This window comes from Engraulis encrasicolus, chromosome 5 (genome assembly GCF_034702125.1).
Source record: "Engraulis encrasicolus isolate BLACKSEA-1 chromosome 5, IST_EnEncr_1.0, whole genome shotgun sequence".
Lineage (NCBI taxonomy): Eukaryota > Metazoa > Chordata > Actinopteri > Clupeiformes > Engraulidae > Engraulis > Engraulis encrasicolus.
The window spans coordinates 13,093,901-13,120,326 of record NC_085861.1 but is presented as its reverse complement, the minus strand read 5'-3'; the positions used below and the strand labels follow the sequence as shown (position 1 = coordinate 13,120,326).

Here is a 26,426-nt window from a genome sequence, read left to right as displayed (position 1 = left end):
ACTTCTCGCCAGCGTTTCATCTTAAAGTCTGGCATCCGGAGTCCTCCTCGCCAATTGATTGATCCCACTAGTCTTTTTTTATGTTTATTTTTTAATTTAACCCTTTTTTTTAACCAGGAATGGTCCTATTGAGCCATAATGGCTCTTCTTCCAGGCAGTCCTGGAAGAACTTACTGCCTTAACTGTCAAGGCTGGTGACTTCAAGGTGCAGCGGCTCACTTTTCCTGCCCGCTGCTCACTCCTTCAGGGACTACACTTCAGCAAATGCCCTTCACTCAAGCCTTATATTGAGACACACCTTTGGATTTGGCAGATAAATGAATCATTGTGCTCCCCTTGTCGAGTAGTCAACCTCATGCATGTAGTGCGAGGATCAAAGACAGAGCTTTTTTAAGAACGCAATAGGGAATAGGAAATATCAGAAATTCCCTTTTCGTTCCCCGAAGGGCTTTTTTAAATATGCTTTTTTTAGTAATAGAAATGCCTGTGCTGATGGGACAATCAGGCAGTGACAGCACTGTAATCAGTTCATTTTAAGAACTCACTTCAAGCATACCGGCTCCAAATGACATTACATTTCTAACCTGCTTCACTCATGCCAAAATTGATTGCTGTCTGCGTTCGTTGACTCACTACACAGACGGCACATTTTTGTTTTTAAAAGGGGCTGAATCTACTTGTAGTTCACTTGTTCAGCTCCCGAGGGCTGTCTTCAGACATACTCCATACAGTGTGTTGTCATACCCCAATGCCCCAGAGGGACGGTAATTTACCCCAAATATGCCCCCCTCTCTCCCTGGGCCTGGGACAACATACACATTCCCAGCTCTGAGGACCCAATTATGGGCCCCCTGTCTCCCTGGGCCTAGCACAACATACCCATTTGTAAGAAAGTCAGGTCCCTGTCGCGTCAGAGCCGCATTGCCTGATTGATTGCAACATACCCATCCCTAGTTCTAAGGACCCATTCCCAGTTCTGAGGACCCAATTCTGGGCCCGTCATTCCTTGGGCCTGGGACAACACACCCATTTGTCGCGTCCCTCTCTGTCAGTTCCCTTGCCAGTAGCAGTAGCAGCGGTTACTTACAGCAGCAGCGTCTCTGCCTCGGCCTCCTCTGACTCATAGCCCATGCTGCTCTTTAGGGAAGTCAGGTCCCTGTCGCTTCAGAGCCTCACTGGGCTGATTGATGGCGACTTTAAAGGCTTTGTCGGTGTCAGCTGCCGCAAGCTCTTTTCTTGAGCGGCCATAGCTGGTGCTTATCATACCTCTGCTTAACACTCACGCAGGTAGGCAGGTGGCCCAGCGAGGGTCATCCACAGGCCACGGCTCCTCAGTGCATGGCGAACGAGAAAAAAAAAAAAAAAAGCCTTAAACTCTCTCCCTCCCTCCACCTTTTTTTTCATTGCACGCACCATTTGCTCACTCGCCTTCACTCTTTTGAACTCTGGTGTGTGAGTAAGAAGGGTAGCGGGGGGCGGGCGTGCTTTGCGTGCTTGAGAGAGTTAAAGTGTGAAGGCGTGTCATTGCTCTGAAATGAGGCATCGCCTATTACGGTTCACCTCGAAATACGGCAAGAGCAAAGGATCTTTAGTTTGCTGCACACAACCCTGCCTGCAGCCTCCACCAAAAGATGTGTCCCCGGAGACTCCTCTTCTCTGTGACCTCATTACTGGTTATTAAGAGCAAAGTTCCCGGGAAAATGTGGTATTTTGAGCAATAAACACCACCAGTCTAGGTCTGGCTAGAACAGGAACCGCCACTGCTCTGCTGTGCTCATCAAAGAGTTCTACTATTAGAGGCTCAGTGTGTGGAGTTGAAGTGGCTCTCCCTTAGTGGGAGGGTGGTGCCATATTTAGATATTACAATATTACAATATTGATTTCTCACCGCAATTTTTTGAAGTCCAAGTGATTTCAGTGCCAAGCAAAAGATATCATGAAGGTAATGGATCATATGGTATGCCGTATTTTATATGCCTGTGTTCCTATTGCCTGGTTAACACCAGATAATTTCACAAGTGAGAGTCTGGACGCTACCTATGCAATTTCTCGTAGGAAAGGTGTGGTTGACGATTGCCCATGGCCGTTTATTGGGCGTTACGAATGTGGCATTTGGAATATGGGTGGTTGACGTTTAAGCACGTAACGCAAAAAAAAACAAAAAAAGTTTTTCAAATTCCTGAAAAAAATGATGGATAAAAGTTGGAAAAAAATAGAAAAAAATAAAGCACTTAGTGGTCTGTGGAATTTCACCTTATTTTTGCCATTTTTGGAGAAATGTGTCTTGCATCAACACATTGCATAGGCATGTCACACCGCAGGAAAATGGAGTCACACCACAGGGAATTCACTGCATTATGGCCATTTTAATCCTTTTGTATACATGACTGACACCTGAGATCATGCTAACTTGATAATGATATTGTGTTTAATCTTAATATGTGTTTTCATTTATATAAAAACCACAGGACACCATAAAATGAACCTAAGCATTGCGTGACAGAAAGATTGCAATATTAAGACATATTAAGAGGTTAAGAGTCACCTTAAACTTCCACAGCACTCTCCAATAACTGAGGTACTGACTTGTTAGGAGCCAGTCTTTAAGACCCTTGTAGTTGGCCTTGCAGCTGTCCATTCACAAACATTGACATACATGTCACCCCACAGGACACAATTTGTGTTACGAAATTGAACTTGTAGTTAATATTACTGTCTTGAGTTATTTCACATTTACATATCTTAATATAAAGTTAATATTTATGCAATCATGCCAAATGCTTCATACATTATTCAAAATGTTGTTGGTTAATTTATATATATATTATATTCCAGGTTTCATTAATGTTACAGTCACACCGCAGGATATTTGACATATAAACCTTTACATAAATCTTAACAAAAATGTTTCTGCTCTTCTAAGACTAATATGAAACATAATATACCACATCTTCTTTCATTGACATGTGTTTTTAAAGGAAAAATAACAGTTTTGTAGGTTTTTAACCAATGTTACGAAAAAACAAGGCGTCACGTCTCCCACCCATATACATAGCCTAAAGCCAATCATGTCAGTTGTATCTATTCAAACAAACTGCAGTCATCGCCTTTCCAACCCTAGCTGCTCTCTGATTGGAGCCCAAGTTCTGGAACCCTCGCTGAGAGATAGAATCCATGCTGTCTTTCAGATCGAAACGATTGTGCAAAACAGCATTGGATTTCCCAGGCTAGTGTTCCTTGAATTGGTGGGCTACATCCGAATGTAGGGGTCTGTGGGGTTAGAGAGGTTTATCCGTGTCACGTGTCCCGTCCGAGAGACGTCTCCGTATCTCTGTTATGTTGTTGGAGACTGAGAAGCATAAATTGGGCTTAACCAGAGGCTTCCTCTCTGCACTGTGACCTCCTTAACCACTGTAGCTGTAGGGATTAGATGATTTAGTGGTATGTGGCAAGCGGAAGTGGTATGCCAAAGGAAGGCTATGTTTTTTCCCCTAAACATTTCTTTACTGACAGGTTAGGTCAAGTCAAGTCTGCTTTATTGTTGTCAATTTCTTTACATGCACTGGTCATACAAAGAATTTAATTTACGTTTCTTACTTTCCCATTGCAGACATAGACATACTTTTCTAACTGACAGGTTTAGGTTGGTGGACACGCATTATTCGTTGACAGGCTGGGGTTAGGAATGGGTTTTTGCTCTAGGCACAGTTTGATAAGTTTAAAGGTAGGTGGACACACATTGGACTCTGACAGGTTAGGGTTAGGAATGGGTTTGGTATAGGCACAATTCGACATTACAAACATGGCCGTAGTAGCCGTAGTGGCTGTAGTAGCCTATCATAACTAAGAATAGCATCAGAGAGAGTAGAGAGAGAGAGGTTCCATTGGCCCATTGTTTCCGGGTTCTATTACTGCAAGGGGGAGGGGGGGGTAAATCCCCCTTTAGGCAGACCTAAGCAGACCTAAGGACTGTTCTATTCAATGCTAGGAGTATTATGACACGCCACTTTAGGCAGACCGGAACCTGGTCACGTCAGGTGCCCATAGCAACCTATTACATTGGCATATCTCTATATACTTAAAGGGGTCCTATTATGCTTTTTCATGTCCACTACCCATTTATTGGGTTACACAGCATCTGTTGTATGTAAAAGCTTGGTGAAAGCTGCATTTCACAAATTGGCCTCTTGGGGGAGAATTTCTCTGCCGCAGGAACGCTATTTCTCAACTGTCAGAGAACGCGTGGTTGGGTTTTCAACATTCTATAGCTTTTGTTTCCTGTACGGGTCTACGTCATGCTGTACCTAACATTGCTGCTTATGGGATGGAGTGTTGACGATGTCACAGACAGTAGACCTAATGCGCATTTGTTCATCGCAGCCACATAGCCTAGGCCTATCTGAATTTGACAGTATTGTGATGAGATGTATCCTATTTGTGAATACACCACTCAGTGTACAAAAATAGTATAGTGTAGCCTACAAGGATAGTGTAGGATTTCGCCATCCACAAGTTTATTCCATTACACAGGTTTTTTTTTTTTTTTTTATCAATTCATAAATCGGCTCCGTCAAATAGGCTACAGCATCGGTCTAGACTGGAGGCTACACTCACCTGTGGCCCAAGTTATTTTTGTTTTTGTTTCATTGTGATATTAAAGCTGCATTTTACATTGATAAAATACCGGTTGGTAGGCCTATGGCTAACGGGTCAGAAACAGTTGAATGAGGAAAGTCGAAAACAGGCAGAACGCGTTAACGCAGTTGCGCACTGAGAATCCAAAACACTACCAAGTGGGTGAAAGACTCGAATCTCTCCTTTCTCTCTCTATTCGCTTCAGGGCCGTTTTGCATATGCTGTTGGCAAGACTAACTTTTGTTTGGTAAGATGTGAAAACCCTACACTTGTAATGTATTGCCGCTTGAAGCATAACATTAATTAGAAGACGTGCGCTGGTGTTATCCAAATAGGTATAGGCCTATCACGACATGACGAGCAGCCGTTTGCATCAGCAATGTTGGCAAGGGTTAGCCAGTTACTACAGGCTATGCATAGGCTACAATTCAGTAATTAAAATGCAACGCAGTTTTGTTCATCATATCTGCAAGAGCAACGTGGATATTGGCTTGACGTCGTTTAAAACTGGTCGCGTCGTCGGGCGGCATGCCAAAAATAATGAAACTGAAACTGAAACGGATAGGGCCTATTGTTATATAAAAAAATCCTGTCCTGTCGATAAATGCGAACAGAAAAACCACGAAACCGAGACTAGGCCTAGGCGTTATTATAAGACCCAGTATGAAACCAATCCATCGAGGACTGCCCATTGCGCAACCAATCCAGTGGGCGCATCATTTCTGCCGGGGACTAAATAGAAATGCAGTTACTAAAATGAAACCATGCACCTGAAAATACCTTGAAATGTATTTTTGTGAAGCATAGCCTATCACCACTGTGCATTAGGCCTACAGACAACGAGCAAACAGGAACTCATTTTTAAAAGCCAACAACGCGTGCGCTCAGTATTCAGTCTGGCTTGCAAATAGACCACAGGACGCATTTGAACACGGAGTTCATATCACAAATAGGGTGTCACGATATCACTGACAGACGTTGAATTGATAGGTTTGAATCCGACAAGTCGTGCCCTTGTCTTACTGGGCGCACTCTTTCAATTTCGGACTGCGTCTTTGACAGCCAGATGGGGGCTGCCGCGGGAGCGAAGAAAATGTCCACAACTTCGGTGAATAAATAGGCCTATCCTTTGAACTGTGTACAGCAATTGCAGATGATTAGCTTATTGGATAGCCTATTTTGTGAAGGTTAACTTGCCATTAACAAGGAAAGGTGATCTGATTTCAATCCCAGAATATTCTTTGTGTCTTCAAATTTCCACCTGTCAACAGCAGATCTAGACTCCCACCTAGACCAGCGCGACACTTGTCTATTAGCGAGCAGTAAACTTGGCTGATAACTTCAACTTTAGGGCTACAGTATGCAAGGCTAGACAGCGGGTTAACCAATCAGGCCCCTACTGTTGCGTTAATAATGTTTAAGATAAAGATTCTTCAGCGCAGGATATCAGAAATAAACAAGACAGCGCAGATGGCTATTAGTTTTTTTTTAATATGGTCACAATCGCGTTATTACGCATCATATGCAATATGCGTATTATTTCATGAAACCTCAAATCGGAAGCAATAGCCTGTACCCAGCACTTTCAACCCTTTCTCAGATTAATGGCAGCTTAATTGTCCCAAGCGATTTTGAAATCAAACTGAAGCCCATGCACGGAAGACTCGCATTGGATAGGGACTGGGTTTCAGCAAATGACACAGCAAGGCGCACACATAACATAACGTGGGACTTATGATGCGTCCTTTTCAGATTAATTGTGGACATTGGGTGAACTATTTGGCTGTCAACTTTAGACATATATAGGCTACAGGGTTGGATTCCAGGTCAAAACAGCTGTGCTGCTGACGTAATATTAGTAATAGAATGCTTGATGAAACGCTCCATGCTGCGTCGAGATTTCAGAATGTTGACGGTGTAACATTCTGCACTTCCACGCGTTTCAAACAGGCGGCGTAGGGTGCATGTACACAATGATAAAAAATAATGGACATGAAAACAAGTGATCATTCAAAATTAACTCCACTAACCACAGTAAAGCAAAATATTAACAATGAAAGTTATTCTAAATAGCATAATAGGGCACCTTTAAAGAATCTCTGATAGCATCATCATGTGACACCATGTTGGATTGGCATGTGCCACATGACACTAAATCATCTAACCCCCTCTCCACTGTATTGCAAAGTTTCTGAGAAAGTGTAGTATCTCCTGCAATAAACACCAAGGAGTCTAGGGGTGCATTCCAATATGCAGACTCCCGTCCTCCACTTGTGCTTGTGGCCTGGCCCCACCTCCGTGGACAAAACAATAAAGTCTCCCGGCTGTCAGCCTAGCCACAGCAACAGTTTTTCATTCACCATCCCAATTGCAAATGGGGATATGACATTAGAATTGTGCTTTTGCAAGATATTGAATTAATTTTCTGTCGTCAGTGACCTCATCATGAGGTCACAAGCAGGCAAGTGAGCAAGGGAGGACGGGAGTATGCATATTGGAATCCAACCTAGTTCTGGGATTCTAAACTGAGACCCAAGACCTGACCACTGCTCTGATGGGTTCATCAAATAGTTCTGTGGGAGCTCAGTGCGAGCAGCTGGGCTGGGAGTAAATCCTGGTTCAGACTCCTCCTTCAATTGCAGGACACGTGCTGTCAGCGGGGGGTGCCGGCAGATCACGTACCCAAACAGCCACCACGCCCCCCTCTTCAGAGCTGAAACGACCCCTTGCAGCGCTCAATTTATATTTCTCACAGGCTGAATTGTCCATAATCTGCCGCTACCCCCCCCCAGTACGTGTCCCGCAACTGAAGGAATAGTCTAAACAGACCTTTAGTCTCCCTCAGACGAACTTTTTTTTTGTTTGGCACTTAATCAATTGAATATAAGCCAAAGACGGTGGCCACTTGACTCTCATGAGTTTTGAAGCTGATGCATCGAAGCTGCCTTCTTCATATTATAACTGCACTGCCTGTAGGGTCTCTGTTGTCCATCTCTCCATGTCTATTTCATTGACAGGTTTAATGCGAGGGCCGCTCTCTGCACCATGACCTCATTACCCACTATAGTGCAAAAATGTGGTATCGCCTGCAATAAACACCACAGAGTGAGTCTAGGTCTGGTTTGTACCAGGACCCGACCACACCGCTGATCTGCTGGGCTCATCAGACACTGCAGTGGTTCCCAAACTTTTTCAGCGGGGACCCCATGCACCATTCTTGTATTTGCTTAGCAATGGATTTCTTTCCAGCAATATTTGCGGACAAACTGTTAATGGAAAATCTAGCAATATTAATGGACCAAAAAAATGCCTAGCAATTGCTAGAAATCATCAGGACGGCAAATAAATCTATTAACCATACAAGTGAATACTGTTCCTAACCAAATTATTGTTATGTAAGCTGTTACCCTGGGGATTTCCCGTGTGTCCCTTTTGTCCGTGACCCAGCCTTCAGTACATCACATCCGCGACCCCCTTAGGGGTCCCGAAGCCCAGATTGGGAACCGCTATGATACTGTAACTCTATGGAAGCTCAGCGTGTGGAGTGGAGTAAAATGTGGTGCTGAGCTGAGTTGGAAGGGAACCTCCGTCAGACTGGGAGCAGCGAAGCGAAGCGAGCGAGCGTGGTGCATGGGATGATGGGAGAGGGTAGAGTTGACCGAGTTTCCCAAAGTTAACCATGGCATGGCCCCTCATACACCGGTAGATTCAAGCCAAGGCCCCAATAACATGGGGCGTGCCACACTATTTCTGTACACCCCCTTTCACAACCATAGTCTAGGTCTATTAATAAGTGCCCGACTGGGATTTATAAAATACCAACTTGACAACAGTAGTGGTAATGTTCAGAGACGCAATAGATTATTATAATGCCGTTCTTAATAATGGGAATATTGTTAAGTTTTGTTTTGTTTTTGTGTACATTAGTTACTTAATTTTGTTTTGCTATGCTTTTGCCTGCCAACCTGCTGCAGCCCCTCACGGCCCCCCAGGGGTCCCAGGCGCACACTTTGAAAACCACTGGGGTACTGGAATGCGACGGGCGGTGACAGTGGCAGAGAGGAGCGGGGCGGTTGGTTAGCTGGAAACTCTGGGGAGCTCCCTCCACTGGTTTTGGGTGAAGCTCCTCTCTGCACCGCTCTGCGTTACTCGAAGCAAAGAGGAAGGAGAGTGGATCGGCTCGGCGGGCGGGCAGGCAGGCAAATCGGCGGGCGGGCGGGCAGGCGGGCGGGCAGGCAGGCAGGCAGGCAGGCGGTTGACTGCAGTCAGTAGGAATTGCGTTAGCAGCGCATCTTGTCGAATTATTTGCCACAGGCTTTTGTCACGGCTCCTGGAAAGAAAATTGTTTATTTCCGGATGCCTCTCTTGACCTCGGCTCGTGTGCATGCATGTGTGTGTGCATGTGTGTGTTTGTGCTGTGCTGTGCTCCCTAATCCGACTGCCACCTCGGGTTACGGGTGACTCACACCGCAATTACCCCTGCCAACCACACACCAGCACACATGCAAACACGTCTAGTCATGGCAACAGAAGCATGCATACACACACACACGCACGCGCACACACACACACACACACACACACACACACACACACACACACACACACACACACACACACACACACACACACACACACACACACGTCTGGTTTGACCTACAGCAGAAGAGAGGGTCTTCTGTGTGTCTTGTGTGTGCGTGTGTGTAAGTGTGTGTGTGTGTACGTGTGTGTTAAAATGACGGGGCTCATCTAATGAAGAGGAAGACCCAGTGCTCCCCGAAGCCAGCCAGCAGACGGCTCGAGTCGGGTCGAATAGTCACGAGGCGAGGCCAGAACAGGAGCTGTGGTCGCTCCGCTCGCTCTGGCAGGATGGCAAGAAGTGGCTTGAGGCAAGGATGGAATGAGAGCCGAGGGCTTTTGAGGGGTGTGTGGGGGCGTCTCTTAAGCCCCCCCACCTGTATATTATAAGCGGCTTGCGGCTTTCGTTTTGCTGCTGCCACTGCAGAAACTTTCTCGGGATCTGCACAAGTGTGACTCAGAGGATGGCAGCACGCACCCAAGACTTAATGATTTCCTCTACTCTCCCCCACCACCTGTCTCAGTTCTCTCCCTTCCTCTCCCTTCCTCTCCCTTCCTCTCCTCTCCCCTCCTCTCCCCTCCTCTCCCCTCCTCTCCTCTCCTCTCCTCTCCTCTCCTCTCTCTCTCCCTCCATCCCTCCTTTCCTCTATCTTTTTCCTAGTCCCTCTGCCTCACCTTCCAGTGTAGACCAGAAAAGTTGTTCAAATGGCCTTGATTTATCTAGATGACTCACTCGCAGACTGTAAATTTAGCCACAGTCTGAAAAACGAAAGCCACACAGAGGAAAAATATACAGTATATCACGAAAGTGAATACACCCCTCACAGTTTTGCAGATTTTTGAGTATATCTTTTCATAGGAAAGCATTACAGAAATTTCACTTTGACACAATGATTAGTGACCATTTAACAACATATTTAACCGCTTAAATTTCTTGTTCACTCAGAAAAAAACAAAATACAGCCATTAATGTTTGAACATGTACTCACAAAAGTGAGTACACCCCAGATTAAAATCCGGTAGAGAAGGGGCTATGTTGGCTCAAATCGTCTCGAAATGAAAAGGGATGACAAGGGAGGTCATCAGTGTGCGTTTCAACCTTTCTTTGCATTGAACTTTTAAATTTTGAGTCTGCATCTGGCTTAAATAGATTGGTGTGAGATTTGAATGCAGTCCTATGGAGAATATCATGATCTGCTTCAGTAGTCACAGTGCATGTTGACATGCATGTTTCTTTCAGGTGTATTTCAGATTGCCAATGTTGACAGCATTCATGCATCCCCAAACCATGTCAGTCCCACTACCATGCTTGGCTTATGAGAGGATACACCTTTTTTGTAAAACTCACTTGTTTACCACCACACATGCTTGACACCATCTAAAGCAAATGTGTTTATCTTGGTCTCAAGAGAGATGAACAGACCAAGGATATGGATCACTGGAACCATGTCGTGTGATCTGAAGAGACCAAGATAAACAAATTTGCTTTAGATGGTGTCAAGCATGTGTGGTGGTAAACAAGTGAGTTTTACAAAAAAGGTGTGTCCACTCATAAGCCAAGCATGGTAGTGGGACTGACATGGTTTGGGGATGCATGAATGCTGTCAGCATTGGCAATCTGAAATACACCTAAAAGAAACATGCATGTCAACATGCACTGTGACTACTGAAGCAGATCATGATATTCTCCATAGGATTGCATTCAAATCTCACACCAATCTATTTAAGCCAGATGCAGACTCAAAATTTAAAAGTTCAATGCAAAGAAAGGTTGAAACGCACACTGATGACCTCCCTTGTCATCCCTTTTCATTTCGTTTCATTTCGAGACGATTCGAGCCAACATAGCCCCTTCTCTACCGGATTTTAATCTGGGGTGTACTCACTTTTGTGAGTACATGTTCAAACATTAATGGCTGTATTTTGTTTTTTTCTGAGTGAACAAGAAATTTAAGCGGTTAAATATGTTGTTAAAAGGTCACTAATCATTGTGTCAAAGTGAAATTTCTGTAATGCTGTCCTATGAAAAGATATACTCAAAAATCTGCAAAACTGTGAGGGGTGTATTCACTTTCGTGATATACTGTATAACCAAATCAGCCTTAGATGAAGACCTCCCAGAGCCAAAAGAGGAGAGACCCTGTTTTGAGGAGGTGTGGGAGAGGGAGAGGGAAAGGGTGTGTGTGTGTGTGTGTGTGTGTGTGTGTGTGTGTGTGTGTGTGTGTGTGTGTGTGTGTGTGTGTGTGTGTGTGTGTGTGTGTGTGTGTGTGTGTGTGTGTGTGTGTGTGTGTGTGTGTGTGTGTGTGTGTGTGTGTGTGTGTGTGTGTGTGTGTGTGTGTGTGTGTGTGTGTGTGTGTGTGTGTGTGTGTGTGTGTGTGTGTGTGTGTGCGTGCGCGTGTGTGTGCGCGTGTGTGTGCGAGAGAGAGACGGAGATGGAGATGGAGATGAAGAGGGTGTGTGTGTGTTTGTGTGAAAGAGAGACAGATGGAGAGGGTGTGCGTTTGAGTGAGTGAGAGAGGGAGGGGGAGAGAGTGTCTGTGTGCACGTTTGTGTGTGCATGCGCATGCATGCTGTTGCTGTTTGGTGTGTATGCGTGTGCCATGGCTACAGTGATTGCCTTTTATTGGCTTGGCAGTTCTGTCGTGCCGTAATGAAGGGGACGAATGTGCAGAGGGGCACTGGCAATGAGTCACACCGGATAGAGAGACCTGTCCTGTCCAGAGAGAGAGAGAGGATTTAAAGAGAGAGAGAGAGACAGAGACAGAGAAATTGGATAGAGAGAGAGAGAAAGAGAGCGAACTTGGATGGATAGAGAGAAAGACACAGAGAGAGATTAGATAGAGAGAGAGTAGGGTGAGAGAGAGAGAAATTCATCCAGAGAGAGAAATTAGATGGTGAATGCTTTCGAGAGAGAGAGAGAGAGAGAGAGAGAGAGAGAGAGAGAGAGAGAGAGAGAGAGAGAGAGAGAGAGAGAGAGAGAGAGAGAGAGAGAGAGAGAGAGAGAGAGAGAGAGAGAGAGAATGAGTGGAGGGAAGGAGAAGACCATTGGGAGTCAGAGAGAGAGAGGGAGAGCGAGAGGGAGGGAGGAGAGGCGAGACAGGAAATGAGTGGAGGGAAGGAGAAGACCACAGCAGAAGGTGCTGGAGCTCCATTGGGTGTGCAAAGGGAGTCATTGATTCACCCACCGGGGAGATTTGAAGAGCCTTCGCTACCTCCCCTAAATGCTGCTGGCTTACGCACGCTGCTAATCAAGCGAGGAGATGCCTGATGACTCCTGTGCTCCTATGCTCTTCCTGCGACCATTACAGTGCGGTCACACCGCGGGCGTTGAACACGTGGAAAGATGCGGAAGTAATTGACTTTGTATGGGAGAGTAGGCGGCGAACGAGGCAAACGCGTCGGGAGCATTTCTAGAGCCGAGGGCGTGAAAAGCGTAAAAAGCCGAGGGCGGCAGAGGTTGAACTTCATCTAAAAATATGTAATGAGCTCGGCGGCAGCAGGCGGAAGCCAATGGAATGTTCACATTTTCTAAACACGAGCTTCGGTTGGTCGAGATTCCTGGCCGAACGCTTCAAGTTGAATCGTTTGCCATGTTCAACGCCCCTGACCAGTGCTTTCCAGGCAGGAGTCAGCAGCGGTTTAGCTCTTTCAATGCCGGCGGCATTATGGTTGAGCCCAGGGCCCAAGTAATTGGTAGTGGTGTCATCAATGATCGATTCGGCGATGCAATCCAATGCAGGGCATGGACGATCCAGAATCGATCCGCAATTTTTTTCAATTTCAATTACTTTCCATGGATATTTTGGGAGCAAATGAATGTTTTGAAGTGCTTTTATTTCATTTAACATTGCAAGACTGATACAGACTGATACAGAAAACAGCCAATAAATTGTTGCTCAGTATCTGACTACTTGTATTGCCTCATCATGACTGATTAAACATTTGCTTTGCTTTCAGTAGAAATGTAATGCATTGCAATGCATTGTAGAATTGAATCGAATCGGATCGCATAGAGTCGAATGGAATCGCTACCTCCCGAATCGTGATCGAATCGGATCGTGAGGGCAGTGCCAATCCACACCACTAGTAATTGGGCCCCCCACCCAATTAAGGGCCACCCATGTCCTTGGGCCCGGGACAACGGCCCCCTTTGTCCCCCCTTGTCGGCTTCCCTGGTTGATCCACATGCAAGTGAATTGAGTGAAGTGCGGTGGAATTCAGTGCTTCATCCTGATAGCCCAATGGTGAACAGGTTGTAACGCGAATCAAATTAGTTGAAACTGTTGTAGGAATTGAGCGAAGTACGGAGAAAGTCAGTGTTCTCTTCTGACAACTCAACAGACAACAGATTGTTGCGACAAATCAAATGGATAGCGACATGTGTGTCATTGGTTTGACTGGCTGATGCCAGCGAAACTCTCTCCTCATTTGTGAGAGTGAAAGTGAAAGCCCAACTGGGAAACTCCAACTCCCATTGTCATTTTAACACAGCACTCCATAGCACACAAGTGAACAATGCACACATAGAAATTGCATTTATGCCTCACCCGTGCAAAGGGGCAGCCCCCAATGGCGCCCGAATATATTTGTATTAAGCCTGTGTCAACTTTTTCGACTTGCTTCGCTCTTCTTCACCCCATCCTCTCCCCTGTTCGTCCGCTTGCCTCCACAGGAATGAAGGGAGGACTTCACTTTCATGCATCTCCACCGATTCAAATAGCCCACCACACTCTCTTGATCCATCTGTGAATAATGTGATAAGGGATATCCATCTTTTTTCAGGTTCTTACCAAAAATGTCTCTCTCTGCGTGTGTTCCCCCCCCCCCTCTCTCTCTCTCTCTTTCTCCCTCCCTGTTCTGTCTGCAGATGGCTGGGCGTGGTGCGAAAGAGAACAAGTGTTCTGTGAAGGCGGTGGAGGAGATGCTGGAGTCTATGCAGATCACCATGTCCTGAGTGAAGCGGCCCCAATGGAGTCCATGTGGAGGACCTTCCCCTCGCCTTCCTGCTCGGCATCAGCTTCGCCAGTGGTTCCCATTTTTTTTCCTGCTGGGACCCCCTTTTAGACTTCAGAATATGTTCGCGACCCTCCCTAGGCAAATTTTTGTCCATTAATATCGCTAGATTTTCCATTGATAGTTTGTCCGCTAATATTGCTAGAAATCCACAGGACAACAAGTACATTTATTAACCATACAAGTGAATGCAAGTCCCACTTGTCTGCGACCCCCCCCCTCCTTCAGTACCTCCGTGCCCCCCAGTTTGGGAACCACCGAGCTGGGGCCCGGTCTACACCCACCCTCTTTACCACTACATGGCAGCTCCTGGTTCATCACAGCGCCCATGCCGACCCCCCACCCCACATCTCTCTCCGTACCTTCAGTGGGGAAACGCCACCTGACCTATCAGTGCCGCCCCTCTCTCTCTACACCCGTCTCGGAGAACCTCCACCACTGGCTACACTCACCTCCCTTTGGTGAACCTCCATCCATAGCCTCCCTCACCCACCTCTGTGCACACCCAACTTGGTGAATCAGAAAGTGGGGAAACCACCATTCCAGCACCCTTTCCCACTCTTCTATTTTTTGTTGTTTTGTTTTGCTGTTTGTTTTTTTGTTGTTTTTTAATGCCGTTAGGGAACTCCACACAGCACAAAATCAGGGACTAGAATGTGAATAGATGACTGTAAATGTTATTTAAAAAAAATTGGAAGAGGCAGCGAGTGTGTGACCTGTTTGACCCGTGTCTGAATGATGTGACCTTTTTACCATGACCGAATCCCAGGGATCGGCCCACTGCCCGTCTCAATAAAGAGAGTTATACGTAGTACAGAAAAATGACTAATAAATTAAGGATGAAGACGACTGAAAACCTTGTGGCATGTTCAATTTCTTTGAATGAGCTGTTTTTTTCCCTTGTTCTCCTTATAAGCAATTTATAAAAGCTACCACTGCACATATGCAAGGCTCTTCCCCTGATATTTTTTTTGTGTCTCTCGATTGTATCTTGTTTTTGGCAAAGCACTCGACTGACGTGCCCCCCCCCAGTTTCTGGCTCGTCGGCTGTGGTCATTTGAGACTTGGTTGTGCAGAGTGGCGGTCAGAGAGCTTGATGCGTTTCTGTTTTTGCATATCCAAAGGCGAACGAATAACACTATCTAGACCAGTGTTTCTCAACTGGTGGGTCGCGACCCAAAAGTGGGTCGTGGAGGGGTCATGGGTGGGTCGCGGAGCCTTGGTGTAAAAAAAACGTAATTCTAAAAAAAAACTTTTTTTGCAACAATTTACAACTTTTATGTTGATAGGCTAGTGAACTCCGTGTCATCTGTCGTCATAGATACAATCTGAATGTTTATGCGAGATAGATAGCGTGCAACCAGTCATTCGAGTCTTGGTTACATTTTGAGAATTGCATTGAATTGACTTAAACGCTAAAAAAATTGGGTCGCGACCGAATGAGAGTGGAAAATGGTGGGTCCCAAGACTGTTCCAGTTGAGAACCACTGATCTAGACCACCTAGACAGCGGTGCAAGCACTTACCATAGCAATATTGATAAAGACGATAATGATGTGCAGTACAGTACGCCTACGCTATCTGCACCCGCGTAGCATACAGTAGACTGCCTCCTCAGCAGACTGGCTGTGCTGTCCTGTCCTGTCCCGTGCCGTGCTGTGGTGTGTGTGTGTGTGTGTGTGTGTGTATGTGTGCTGTAATGTGTGTGCGTGTGAGCAGTCTTTGCAGTGTGCATGTCGGTGTGTGAACTGGCATGGCCCCCATTTCTCACCAATCTAAGTCAGTGCAAGAATTTTCTGCTGAAACACTTTAGGGGTGGCAGAGAAGAGAAGAGAAGAGAAGAGAAGGACAGGCTCATAGAAAGTAGAGGGAAAAGAGTGAAGTGAAGTGTAGGCTGGTTATCACACCCCAGCCGCATTTCTCTGCCGCTACCAGTAATTAAAATGGGCAAGTCCCCTGCGCAACCAAGGGCCATGTAGAGAATGAGCACGAAAGGAGAAAGGAGTACCACCACAAGACAAAAGAAGAGGTGCAGGCTGGGGGGTGGGGGTAGAGCACCTCCCTTTTTGGAAGTCGGGGCCCTATTGTGACCTTGACGAGTTGTATGGATGGCCCTATCAGTGTTTTGCCCTGGGGCCTTGCATGTAATCGTCCTGCCACTGTGCAGAGAAGGCCATGGGATATGTGGAAAGACAAGAAGAAAGAAGGAAGAGTTACACAGAGAAGAGCTGTTACAGAAGTGTAATGGAGGGATGAGGACTGGAGTGTAGCCTACTGAGAGAGGAGTGAGGTCTTGAGGGCATCTTAATATGGGACCTTGCCTCCTCCACTTGCCTCCTCCACTTGCTTCTCGTCATGATGACATCACTGACAACAGCATTATATTTCAATATCTTGCAAAAGCTCAATTGTAAAGTCTTTTTCTCATTTGCAATTGGGATGGTGAATGAAAAACAGTCCCTCAAAAGTTGTTGTGGCGAGGCTGACAGCTGGGAAACTTTATCGTTTTCTCCACGGAGGAGGGGCCAGGAGGCGGGACGAGGAGACAAGCACAAGTGGAGGAGGCAAGGTCACATATTGGGATGCACCCCTTGAGAGAAGTGATGGAACAAGGATTTGAAGAATGGGACGTGAGGAGGATGACGGCAGCAGACAAATGAAAAAGCGAGGCGAGCGGAGCGGAGGCTGAGCGTGAGGTGCACGAGGCCGTGAAAAGCGGCCGTCTGGTTTCCTACTGCCCTCGTTTGAGAAGTCGACAGGGGAGGACAATGGGGTCAGTTGTCTTGGGCCCAGGGAGTGAGGGGGGCCAGAATTGGCTTCTCTTTGCATTGTATGTATTGGGTAGGGGGGCCCATTCAGATGACATTGTCCTGGTCCGAGCCAAATCTGTCAGCGGCTCTGGCCCTGGTTTGTAGTTGTGGAGCGAGCGAGCGGGGTTGGGGCTAAATGAAGGTCTTGCATCTCGCTCACCCGTAGGCCTACTGAGTCAGCTGCTACTTCCATCTCCTTTTGTTTATTAAGTCGCGGCAATTGTCTCATAATTTCACATATAGACCGCTGGAAAAGTTGAGTGCTGACTTTACAGCTCTTTTTCTAGTGGTACAGTACACCCAGTTGAGGGGGGGGGGGGGTCGCAGAGGGTCGAGAGTTCAAAGCAGAGGCGGAGGGAGAGAGAGAGAGAGAGTGGGAGAGAGAGAGAGCCATTTGCTCGTCACTTTTTAATGCCTCGGTCCTTGGAAATGAAGTGTCTGCATTTGATTTTGTACTCCAAACTAGCGTAACCAATGAAAGCCCAGGGCCGTTTTGAAGGGAGGCTGACAGAGTGGTTATTTTTACAGGAACCACCGAGCTGAAGAAGTGAAGGTTTTTGAAAAGCCATCAAGGATGTCTGATCTGGCGACGGGTATCGTTTACTTGTGGATGACAAGTCTCCCAGACAACCGATGGATGGAACCAAGAGAGAGGCCTGACTTGTAAAAGGTCATTAAATGCTTGTAAATGGTCCGTGAAAGAACATGTCAATCACTTTGATGTGTGAATGATAAATCCAAGGCGTCCAAAACCCCTCTACAACACAACTTAATGCAACAGTGCCATCTGTAGTCTGGAGGTAAAACTTCATAGTTAGAACCACAACCATCAAACGTGTTTTAAAGTTATGACAATCTTAATCCATATCAAGAGAAAACGTATAAAAGCTTGGTAGCAGACACAAATGACACAGTAAACAATATTGTTTATGGCTGTGCAAAAAAAAAAAAAAAGTTCTGAAAAGTCAAAACAATACTGAGACATGATACTCCTGTGAGCCACAAGGAATTTTTCACTGGAGATCTCTCTTTGGGAGACCCTGCTATCATTCTCTGATGACATTTATGGAGATCTGTTTATAGAGGGCTGACTTCATAGCCATCATGTGGGCCGCAGGTGGAGGCAGGCTGGGCGGCCAGCCATAGGAGTGCACTTGCCCCATCAGTCTCTGCAGCGTTGAGAAGCAAGGCTTGTCCCTGGGGGAATTGCAGTAGCCTTAGCACTCTTTGTCGGTAGAACAGTTATAAAAATGTATATATGTTACATTTTGTTTGATTATTAGTAATATACTATATATGCAATATACTGTATAAGCATATATATATACAATATGTAAAGTAAGCTTCAAAGAGTAATATAGTGGGTGGGTGGAGGAGGGCTAGCACCATATGATGAATGGGTTTGCATGTCCATGGGACCCAGGTTCGAGTCCATCCTGTGCTATTTCACAGTCCTACCCCATCTCTTTCTGTCCTAATCTTTGCTGTCTTATCTATAATAAAGGTAAAACAAACCCCATAAACAAGCAAGAACAAAACAAAACAAAAAGTAATCTAGCATTAATCAAATGAGCAAGTCGTTACTTATAAACAACTTATTCCCTGCACTCTGCGTTTCCAGCGATGACCTGGTGTGCATTCCAATATGCGGACTCCCGTCCTCCCTTGTTCACTTGCCTGCTTGTGACCTTGTGATGATGTCACTGACGATTACTGAAAATTAATTAAATATCTGTAATTTTCTCATTTGCAATCGGAATGGTGAATGAATGAATGAACAGTCCCCCAGAAGTTGTTATGGCTAGGCAGACAGCGGGGAAGCTTTATCGTTTTCTCCATGGAGGCAGGGTGTCAGCAAAACGCGAGGCCACAAGCACAAGTGGAGGTTGGGAGTCCGCATATTGGAATGTATGCACCCCTGTCTTGCATCTTGTTGTGGAGGTGGAGCATGGAAAACGGAAGTGAGTCGGGCCCTCTGACCGGCCCCTGTTATGGTCCCTGCAAATGGTTTAACCCGTTAAAACACGGCATTATAAATTTGTTGTTACCAGAATGGCAATGACCGAGTCATAGTGCATGACTAGGCCCTGTGTTATGTCACAGTATAATAGTACTATGGTAATAATTAACCTTTCAATGACTATTACCAGAGATATTCTATATATTCTATTCTCTCTACTCTCTCTGCTATTACAGCGCGCCTCAGATGGTACGGCGTGCATTAAAGGGGTAGTAGGAGACTTTACCATGTGGCTTGAAGATCTCCCCACAGCCGCGGAGCAAGCAGGGGCTGTCTAATTTGTTATTAAATTTTAAAACGAAAAGCTAAATATACAGTATGTATATAAAAAAAATATATATATATAAAAAAAATAGAAAACAATCACGCACACACACTGTCCCCACTTTGGTCCCCTTGGTAATTCTGACCTAGAGATGCCACTGGTGACAGACAGTACACCTGGCCACCTAGCCGCCTACTTGAGCAGCTCCTTCAGGTGAGTAGCGTTGGCAGAGAGACAGAGAGATGGAGATGGAGAGGGTCCTAATGGGATCTAAAGAGCTCTCTGCAGTGTTGCCGGGGATTAGGCTGCAACGCCGCCCCTAATCCCCGATTCCCAAGGAGATTAGCCAACACCGGTAGGACCTTTTGCTTCCCTCACTAGCTTATTACCTCTGCCCCTGCTTAAAGAAGGAGAGGAGGGGAGAGGAGAGGAGAGGGGAGGAGAGGAGGGAAGGGGAGAGGAGAGGAGGCCATGGGAGAGGAGAGGAGAGGAAGGAAGGGTGGGGAAGGGGAGAGGAGAGGGGAGGAGAGGAGAGGAGAGGAGAGGAGAGGAGGGAAGAGTGGGGAAGAGGAGAGGGGAGGGGAGGGTAGAGGAGAGGAGCCTCCAGACAGGGACATGTTGTCCAAGTATATCAGGCCCCAGTGAGATGTCTCAAGCCTGGGACTGCCTTCACCTCCGGCTACCTACTCCACTCAACGACCCGCAACCCCATCCCCCACCCCCCACCACCACCACCACTTCGCCCCCTACCCCCTCCTCCCCTGCCAGCGAAGTGCCCTAAATCCGTCAACAACCTCAGGAGCCTCTCTCCCCCTCTCTCTCTCTCTCTTTCTCTCTCTCAGAGCCTTCTTCCCAGAAGTGCTGTGTGCTGCTGTGTGAAATTTCCCTCCGATACGTCACCGGCCGTCACGAGGGAAAATGTGAGCTGTCAGGTTGCGTCCTCCGAGGCTCACGGGTCAAGGAGTAACGTTCTACCACACCATCCCACCGCGCCGCGTTCCACCGCGTTCCTCCGCGTTCCTCCTCCTCCTCTACAGCTTCCCGTGCGCCACGCCACAAGCTGCACCACACAGCACACCGCGCTGAGCTGAGCCGGTTCCCACAGGGCTCAGGGGCACCATTTGTATATCATTGGTAATCCATATGGCACTGGCAGGCGGCTGCCAAAGCAGCAACACTGAAAAGGGCACGACGAAGGAAAAAGCCCCATCATGCATTAAAGTGCATGGCGACTGCGTTGTGTGAACAAAGACGACGGCCCCGGCGCCTCGAGCTGTTTCTCATTTCGGAAAAGAGGGGCGAGGAGAGGAGAGGAGAGGGGAGGACAGACAAGGAAGGGGAGAAGAGAAGAGGGGAGGACAGACAGGAGGGGAACGGGAAACGCTTTTCTGGGCTTTTCGTGAAATGGGTGAGGACAAGCAGGGATGAATTGGGGAAGAAATGCCCTGAGTTGGTGGCTGGCTGGCTGGCTGGCTGCTGCGGCTGGCTGTGCTGCGCTGGCAGTGATGAGGCACTGACTGCACTGGCTGCAGTACTCAGACTGGTCCATCCATCTCTGTCTACTCTGCTTTGGGGAGGGGAAGGGAAGGTGCTGCCCTGGCGGCTGGCTGGCAGGGCCGGTTCTAGGTAATTTGGTGCCCTAGGCGAGCGCAGACCTTTCCTTTTTGTGGAATTTGACGGCATCTGTAGGCTAAACATGGTGTCATACATCTGATCGAGCACAGCTGATCTAGTACCATGTACAGTATATTATACTGAGTGGCCATTAAATGTAAAGTTTAATAATTAGTTTAGCCTAATATTGTAATTCTGTGGGCATTGGTGCCCCCCTAGGACATTTGGCGCCCTAGGCGACCGCCTAGTCTGCCTATGCCTAGCGCCGGCCATGGCGGCTGGAATGGGGTGGTGGTGGTGGTATGGAGAGAACCATGCAGTAAAGCCATTGATTCTCAATCTGGGGGATGGGGCTCAGTCAGTGGGCCTTGAAATAATGAATTAAAAATCAAAATAATATTTGCGTGTGTGCGTACGTGCGTGCGTGCATGTGTGTATGTATGTGTTGCTGTTGACTACTTATTTTGTTTTATTGTGTTTTGGGTCCCGGACATTTGTGAACATTTCAAGCAGGCCTACTGTATATTTGAAAAGGGTTGGGAACCCCTGCAGCACACTAGCCTGACGGGCCAGACCACTCATTTTGAATTACTTTGTAATCCACGAATGCTCTGATTGCGCTTCTCTGGGGAGGGTTTTCAGTCGTTTTCAGACGACCGCATAATAACAAACATCATAAATGTCAACTGTCAGCGATTGGTCAGAGCTCATTTCAAGCCAGAGCTGAGCTCAACCCTCCCGCCCTAGTGCTCCAGGGCACAGAGGACCCAGACCTAAAACGAATTACGAAGTAATTAATGTGGTGTGGTAAAACCAGCCTAGCAGCGCACCATCGTTTCCCAAATACTGGATCGGGATCCAGATCATAAGGTTGCCACCTCTGGCTGTCAAAAACCTGGACAGTTCAATAATAATCAATCTTAATTGGGTAACACTTTCCTTGACACTGACATCATACGTATGTCGTAACAACACAGTCATGCACGTGTCATAAGCACTGTGTCAATGTCATAAACATTTTATGACTGTTATCATTACGTGACGTTCAGTTTTGGTAAAGACTACCCAAACAATGTCAACTCATCATGACCATAACATTACCATAATGTTTATAATGCATCAGTGTAGGGCTGCACGATTATGGAAAAAATCATAATCACGATTATTTTGGTCAAAATCATAATCACGATTATTTTGGTCAAAATCATAATCACGATATTAATCACGATTATTGATTTTTGCTGATTTTTTTGAAAATTATATCAAGATGATATATAACCAAGAATGAATTACATACGGGATGAGCAAAATAAAATGAATTGTAATAACTATATAAAGGCAATAGCATGAAACTTAAGTGGACAGATTTCTGGCCAGAAACACCAGCCTGTCAGTACGTTCTGGCTTCAAGGACGCTCTCAAAAGTAGGTCACTATTGCCACGATTAAATCACGATTAAAATCATGAGTTCGATTTCACTATTTTATCACGATTTTGATTATTTTTCGATTAATTGTGCAGCCCTACATCAGTGACTGTGTCATGACACCGTTTTGACACTCTTATGACACTTGTCATGGCAAGCGTATGAGTCGACGGCGGTTTCAAGTCAAGTGTAACCCTTAATTGATTATTTTGCTTGTAAGAAATGGCTGCCACATTCGGTGTCCAGGGAAGCTGTATCTTCCCCCTAAAGTCAGACCTTTAAAACTGGGACAATCAGGGGGGGAAATCAGGACAGGAGGCAACCCCACACACAAGTGGGTCATGGAAGATTTTTTTGGGGTCACCTCACATGTTTTCTTAAAGCATGGTGGTCATCCCAGCTGTCTGAATCTTACCTCAAAATACCTACCATTTACAGATGATTGCTGGTTTGATAACCTACAATATCATTGTTTAAAACTTGAGTAATAGCTTACTAACTGCACAAATGATTATTCAGTCAACAATACATATCCTTCACAATTTTGGTCAATTAATACACCTTAATTTTGTGATTCAGAAAGGTGGCAAAGGTTTGTGACTTAAAGGTGGGATAGGAGATGTTTTTCTGGCACATATTTTACCATATCATCTGAAAAACTCCTCATGACGCCATAGCACCCATTGAAATAGAGTGTTTGGAAAAAAAACGAAATCTTTTGGTCCAGTGTAGAGGGCGTAGTCAGAAGAAAACGGCAACCAATAGAAGTAATACTCATCATCACTTCTATTGGTTTCTGACACGTCCATCAACCGCCAGCACTCACCCCTCCTCCCTGCGCGTTCACCGACTCGTGAACTTGACCGACCCCGCCCCCATCATTCATGCACACGCGACAAGGCTCATCATCACTCGGCTAGTAGCAAGGTAACGAGAGTTAGCAGCAGGTACTTGGAAACTTTGGTGGCTTTTGCAGAGCTACAGGAAGAATTTTGGCTTTTGGAACACTAGACTACCGGTAACCATGTCAGGATAACATACTCCCTTGGATTATCATCGGACTCGCAAGACCAGACTCCAACACGGGCTGAAAATTGTAAATGGGACCTGACACTCTTGGACACAGATGTCGGCTACGGCAGCGGCTTCAAATACGCTTTGGTGACCATATTTCTAATCGAGAGGTGAGATAATATATTTGTCTGTATAATATTTTGTGAATTGGTTTAGGACACAGTGGTGTCTTTTTTTAAGCAAGTATCCATTGAGAGGGGTCAGAGGATTAGCTCAAGCTCCAACATATCTAGCTGCTACCTTGCTTAACATAGCTGCTACCTCAATCGCTTTATTTTTTTGTGTTTTTTTCCCCCTGTGGCATTTATTCTGTGCACATGAACACGTTTTCAGAATTGCTATGTGTAACTCAGACGGTTACTCTTGTGTGTTTTGCTGCTAGTTGTGCGAACGAGCCAGACAAACCAGCTGGGAGGAGGACGGAAGCACCCCTTCTCCATCCGCGTTCAGTTGCTAAATACGGATCCACCCCGTAGTAAGTAACCTACCATGTTTACGCACACATTACTTTGACCAGCAAAGCCCATGTCTTTCTAGTGGTTTACAAAAATATATCGTTTGCATGTTTTGCTTTGGTACGTCTCTGTTGTATGACTCTGGTAATAGTAGCAAGCACAAGCACAACCTGTTTGCCGCTCCAGCATTGCAAAATATATTGCCTTGGGTTTTCAAATGTTTACATGATTGTGGGTGTAATGTTGTTAACTCGCTGATGTCGTTTTTGAGAAGACGGTAGTTTTGCATTTGATAAATACCACCTAATGACCATGACGGCTACACGGCAGATCTTTATTGTGATGGCTACACTGAATGATCACATGGAGATGCCGGTACATTATTTGTTTTACCCTGGTTATATTGAAATGTTCTGCTTTGTCCATTCCAAGGTGTGGTGTTTTCCATAGCTGCTCCTTGCTCCTGTTTCACAACATATCAAGGCTGCCAAGTAAATGAAGAATGAATCACCGCACACTGGTAGTTTATTTTATTCATGTTTGTGGGTGTAATTTCGTCCAGTTGCAGATACTACTATCCTTTTTGGAATGATCTGCCTTTGAAAAACAATGGTTCTATCTGACAAAAGCGAACAGATCCTGTAGTTGTAATTGATACACTAAATCAGTGTTTCTCAACTTTTTTTAGGCGAGGCACCCTTTCAATTCATGGAAAATTTCAAGGCACCCCAAACCAAGTAGCCATATAGCATCACATCCGATACCACACAAGCTTAGAATGTAACACATTAGGAGACACACAACCTAGTAGCACGACCTACGTTCAAAGTTGCAGCTGGGGTGACCAATATTTACTTTATTGTGCGTAAATGGCAGATCAAAGATTCCACTGACTAACATTAACTTATCAATTTTGACAAATATGTTTTATGTTATATAATTTATTTATCAGCCACGTTTCCGCGGCACCCCTGAGGGGGCCCTACGGCACCCCAGGGTGCCCCGGCACCCCTGTTGAGAAACACTGCACTAAATTATGATATTCCTATGTGTGCGCGCGCACGCGCCAAGATTTCAATTCAACACACTGGGACACTTTTCAGTCTTTGAGGTTGCTGGAATCAACACAGACTACCTCCATGCACCTTATCAGAACACTTTGCATGTTTTTGTATACTTGTCCCCTTTGTGTATTGCTGCTAATCTTTCTCTTTCCAGGTTCTGTTGGTTGCATGCAGATTGTGCCAGATGATTTATCTGTCTATGGTCTAAGCATGGGCTCTGTGCTAATATGCAATTTGTGCTCTTTTTTCCCTCAGGTCAACAGCCGACAGGGTCCTTCCACAACCACATACTTATGCCAGTAAAAGCCACAGCTTTTCTCCTCCAATCCAAGAAGCCTGGACTGCAGTCACCATCTCAACACACCAACCAAGAGAAAGGCGGATGGCTCAATTCAGTATGTAGTTCTGCAAATATTCTCAAAGGTCTTCACAGCCCCCCATGGTGCAGAATGCATTTACATTTATTTGTGTAAGGTCAAAACAATGCTGATTACAGAACATAACTAGGGCCATGAATGAAATTTGAGGTAGCAGCCAGCCATCACCTGATGGTGAGAGGTGGTCCTAAGATCAAAGAGAAGCAGGTTGAAATCCCATCCTTACCTCTCCCTACTTACACCTCCATCCACAGCTGAAGTGCACTTGAGCAAGGCACACAAGTCCACTTAGGTCCTGAGACTGTAGCCAACACCCTGTAAAACCCTGCTGTGTAATTTGATGTAATGAAGCCCTAATATAGTCTAACACATTGCTTGTTACAGATATGGAAAATTGCACAATAAAAGTTCCAGGACATGAAGGCTGCATACTGTGAACGTCAACCTTCAGGGCACCGTCCTGCGCAGAAGACTTTCTACCCTAAGAGGGATGGCTGACCGCAGACACTCACAACCAGGTGAGCCCAGATAAAGGAGTTATTTTTGGTGTCCCTGCCCCAACAACCCAGGTTACTTACATTTAAAATGTCACTGGAGCTACTGTCAGATATGTGATTTCTAATTCTGTTTATCTTTTTACAGCACAGACGCCTCCAACCTCAAACCAGGCCCTTCACAGTTGCTGCACTTACCCACCTTCCCAGAGTTTTTGTGTGGTAATGACAACTGTAAATATAGTATAAAGTAATGTATCTAGTGTCATGTGTAATACATTGTTTAAATTGTCCATACATTTCAATGACAGTAAATATTGGTGGACACAATTTGACTGTGTGGCTTTTTTTAAAATTCATTCTCTGACTGAAAATGCATGGTTACATAATTTATATATTCCACAAGACCACAATCAGAAGAACATTTGACAGGTTGCATTTATTTTCTATGTATGAAAAAAAACAATGGTAACAAGACAAACGTGGTTCCAAACCAAAAAGGTGAGATGTACAGATGAATGCTCCTACAGATAATGAAAAATAATAAAAGTCTGCTGTGTTTTATACCGTACTCTGTATAAACCTTTTATATTGCTCTAGTG

General features: G+C 45.7%; 1 protein-coding gene and 1 long non-coding RNA gene across 4 annotated transcripts in view; both read left to right on the top strand.

The window, feature by feature from the left end:
- The window catches only part of emc2 (ER membrane protein complex subunit 2), a 79,835-nt gene extending 64,753 nt beyond the window's left edge, over window positions 1–15,082 (top strand). The window contains exon 11 of the mRNA XM_063198726.1: window positions 14,081–15,082. Within this exon, the coding sequence (XP_063054796.1) occupies window positions 14,081–14,167 (87 nt within the window). The 3' untranslated portion in view covers window positions 14,168–15,082. The remainder of the gene's footprint in view (window positions 1–14,080) is intronic.
- An 8,383-nt stretch (window positions 15,083–23,465) lies between these two features.
- Window positions 23,466–26,154, top strand: LOC134448313 (uncharacterized). Of its 3 annotated transcripts, none has more exons than XR_010034733.1 (5): window positions 23,466–23,544; window positions 23,817–24,409; window positions 25,209–25,348; window positions 25,715–25,848; window positions 25,973–26,154. It is a non-coding gene; the product is annotated as an uncharacterized LOC134448313 (long non-coding RNA). The 3 variants fall into 3 exon arrangements; XR_010034732.1 differs by lacking the exon at window positions 23,466–23,544 and having other exon boundaries at window positions 23,551–23,909; window positions 24,322–24,409; XR_010034731.1 differs by lacking the exon at window positions 23,466–23,544 and having other exon boundaries at window positions 23,551–24,409.
- The last annotated feature ends 272 nt before the right edge of the window (window positions 26,155–26,426 follow it).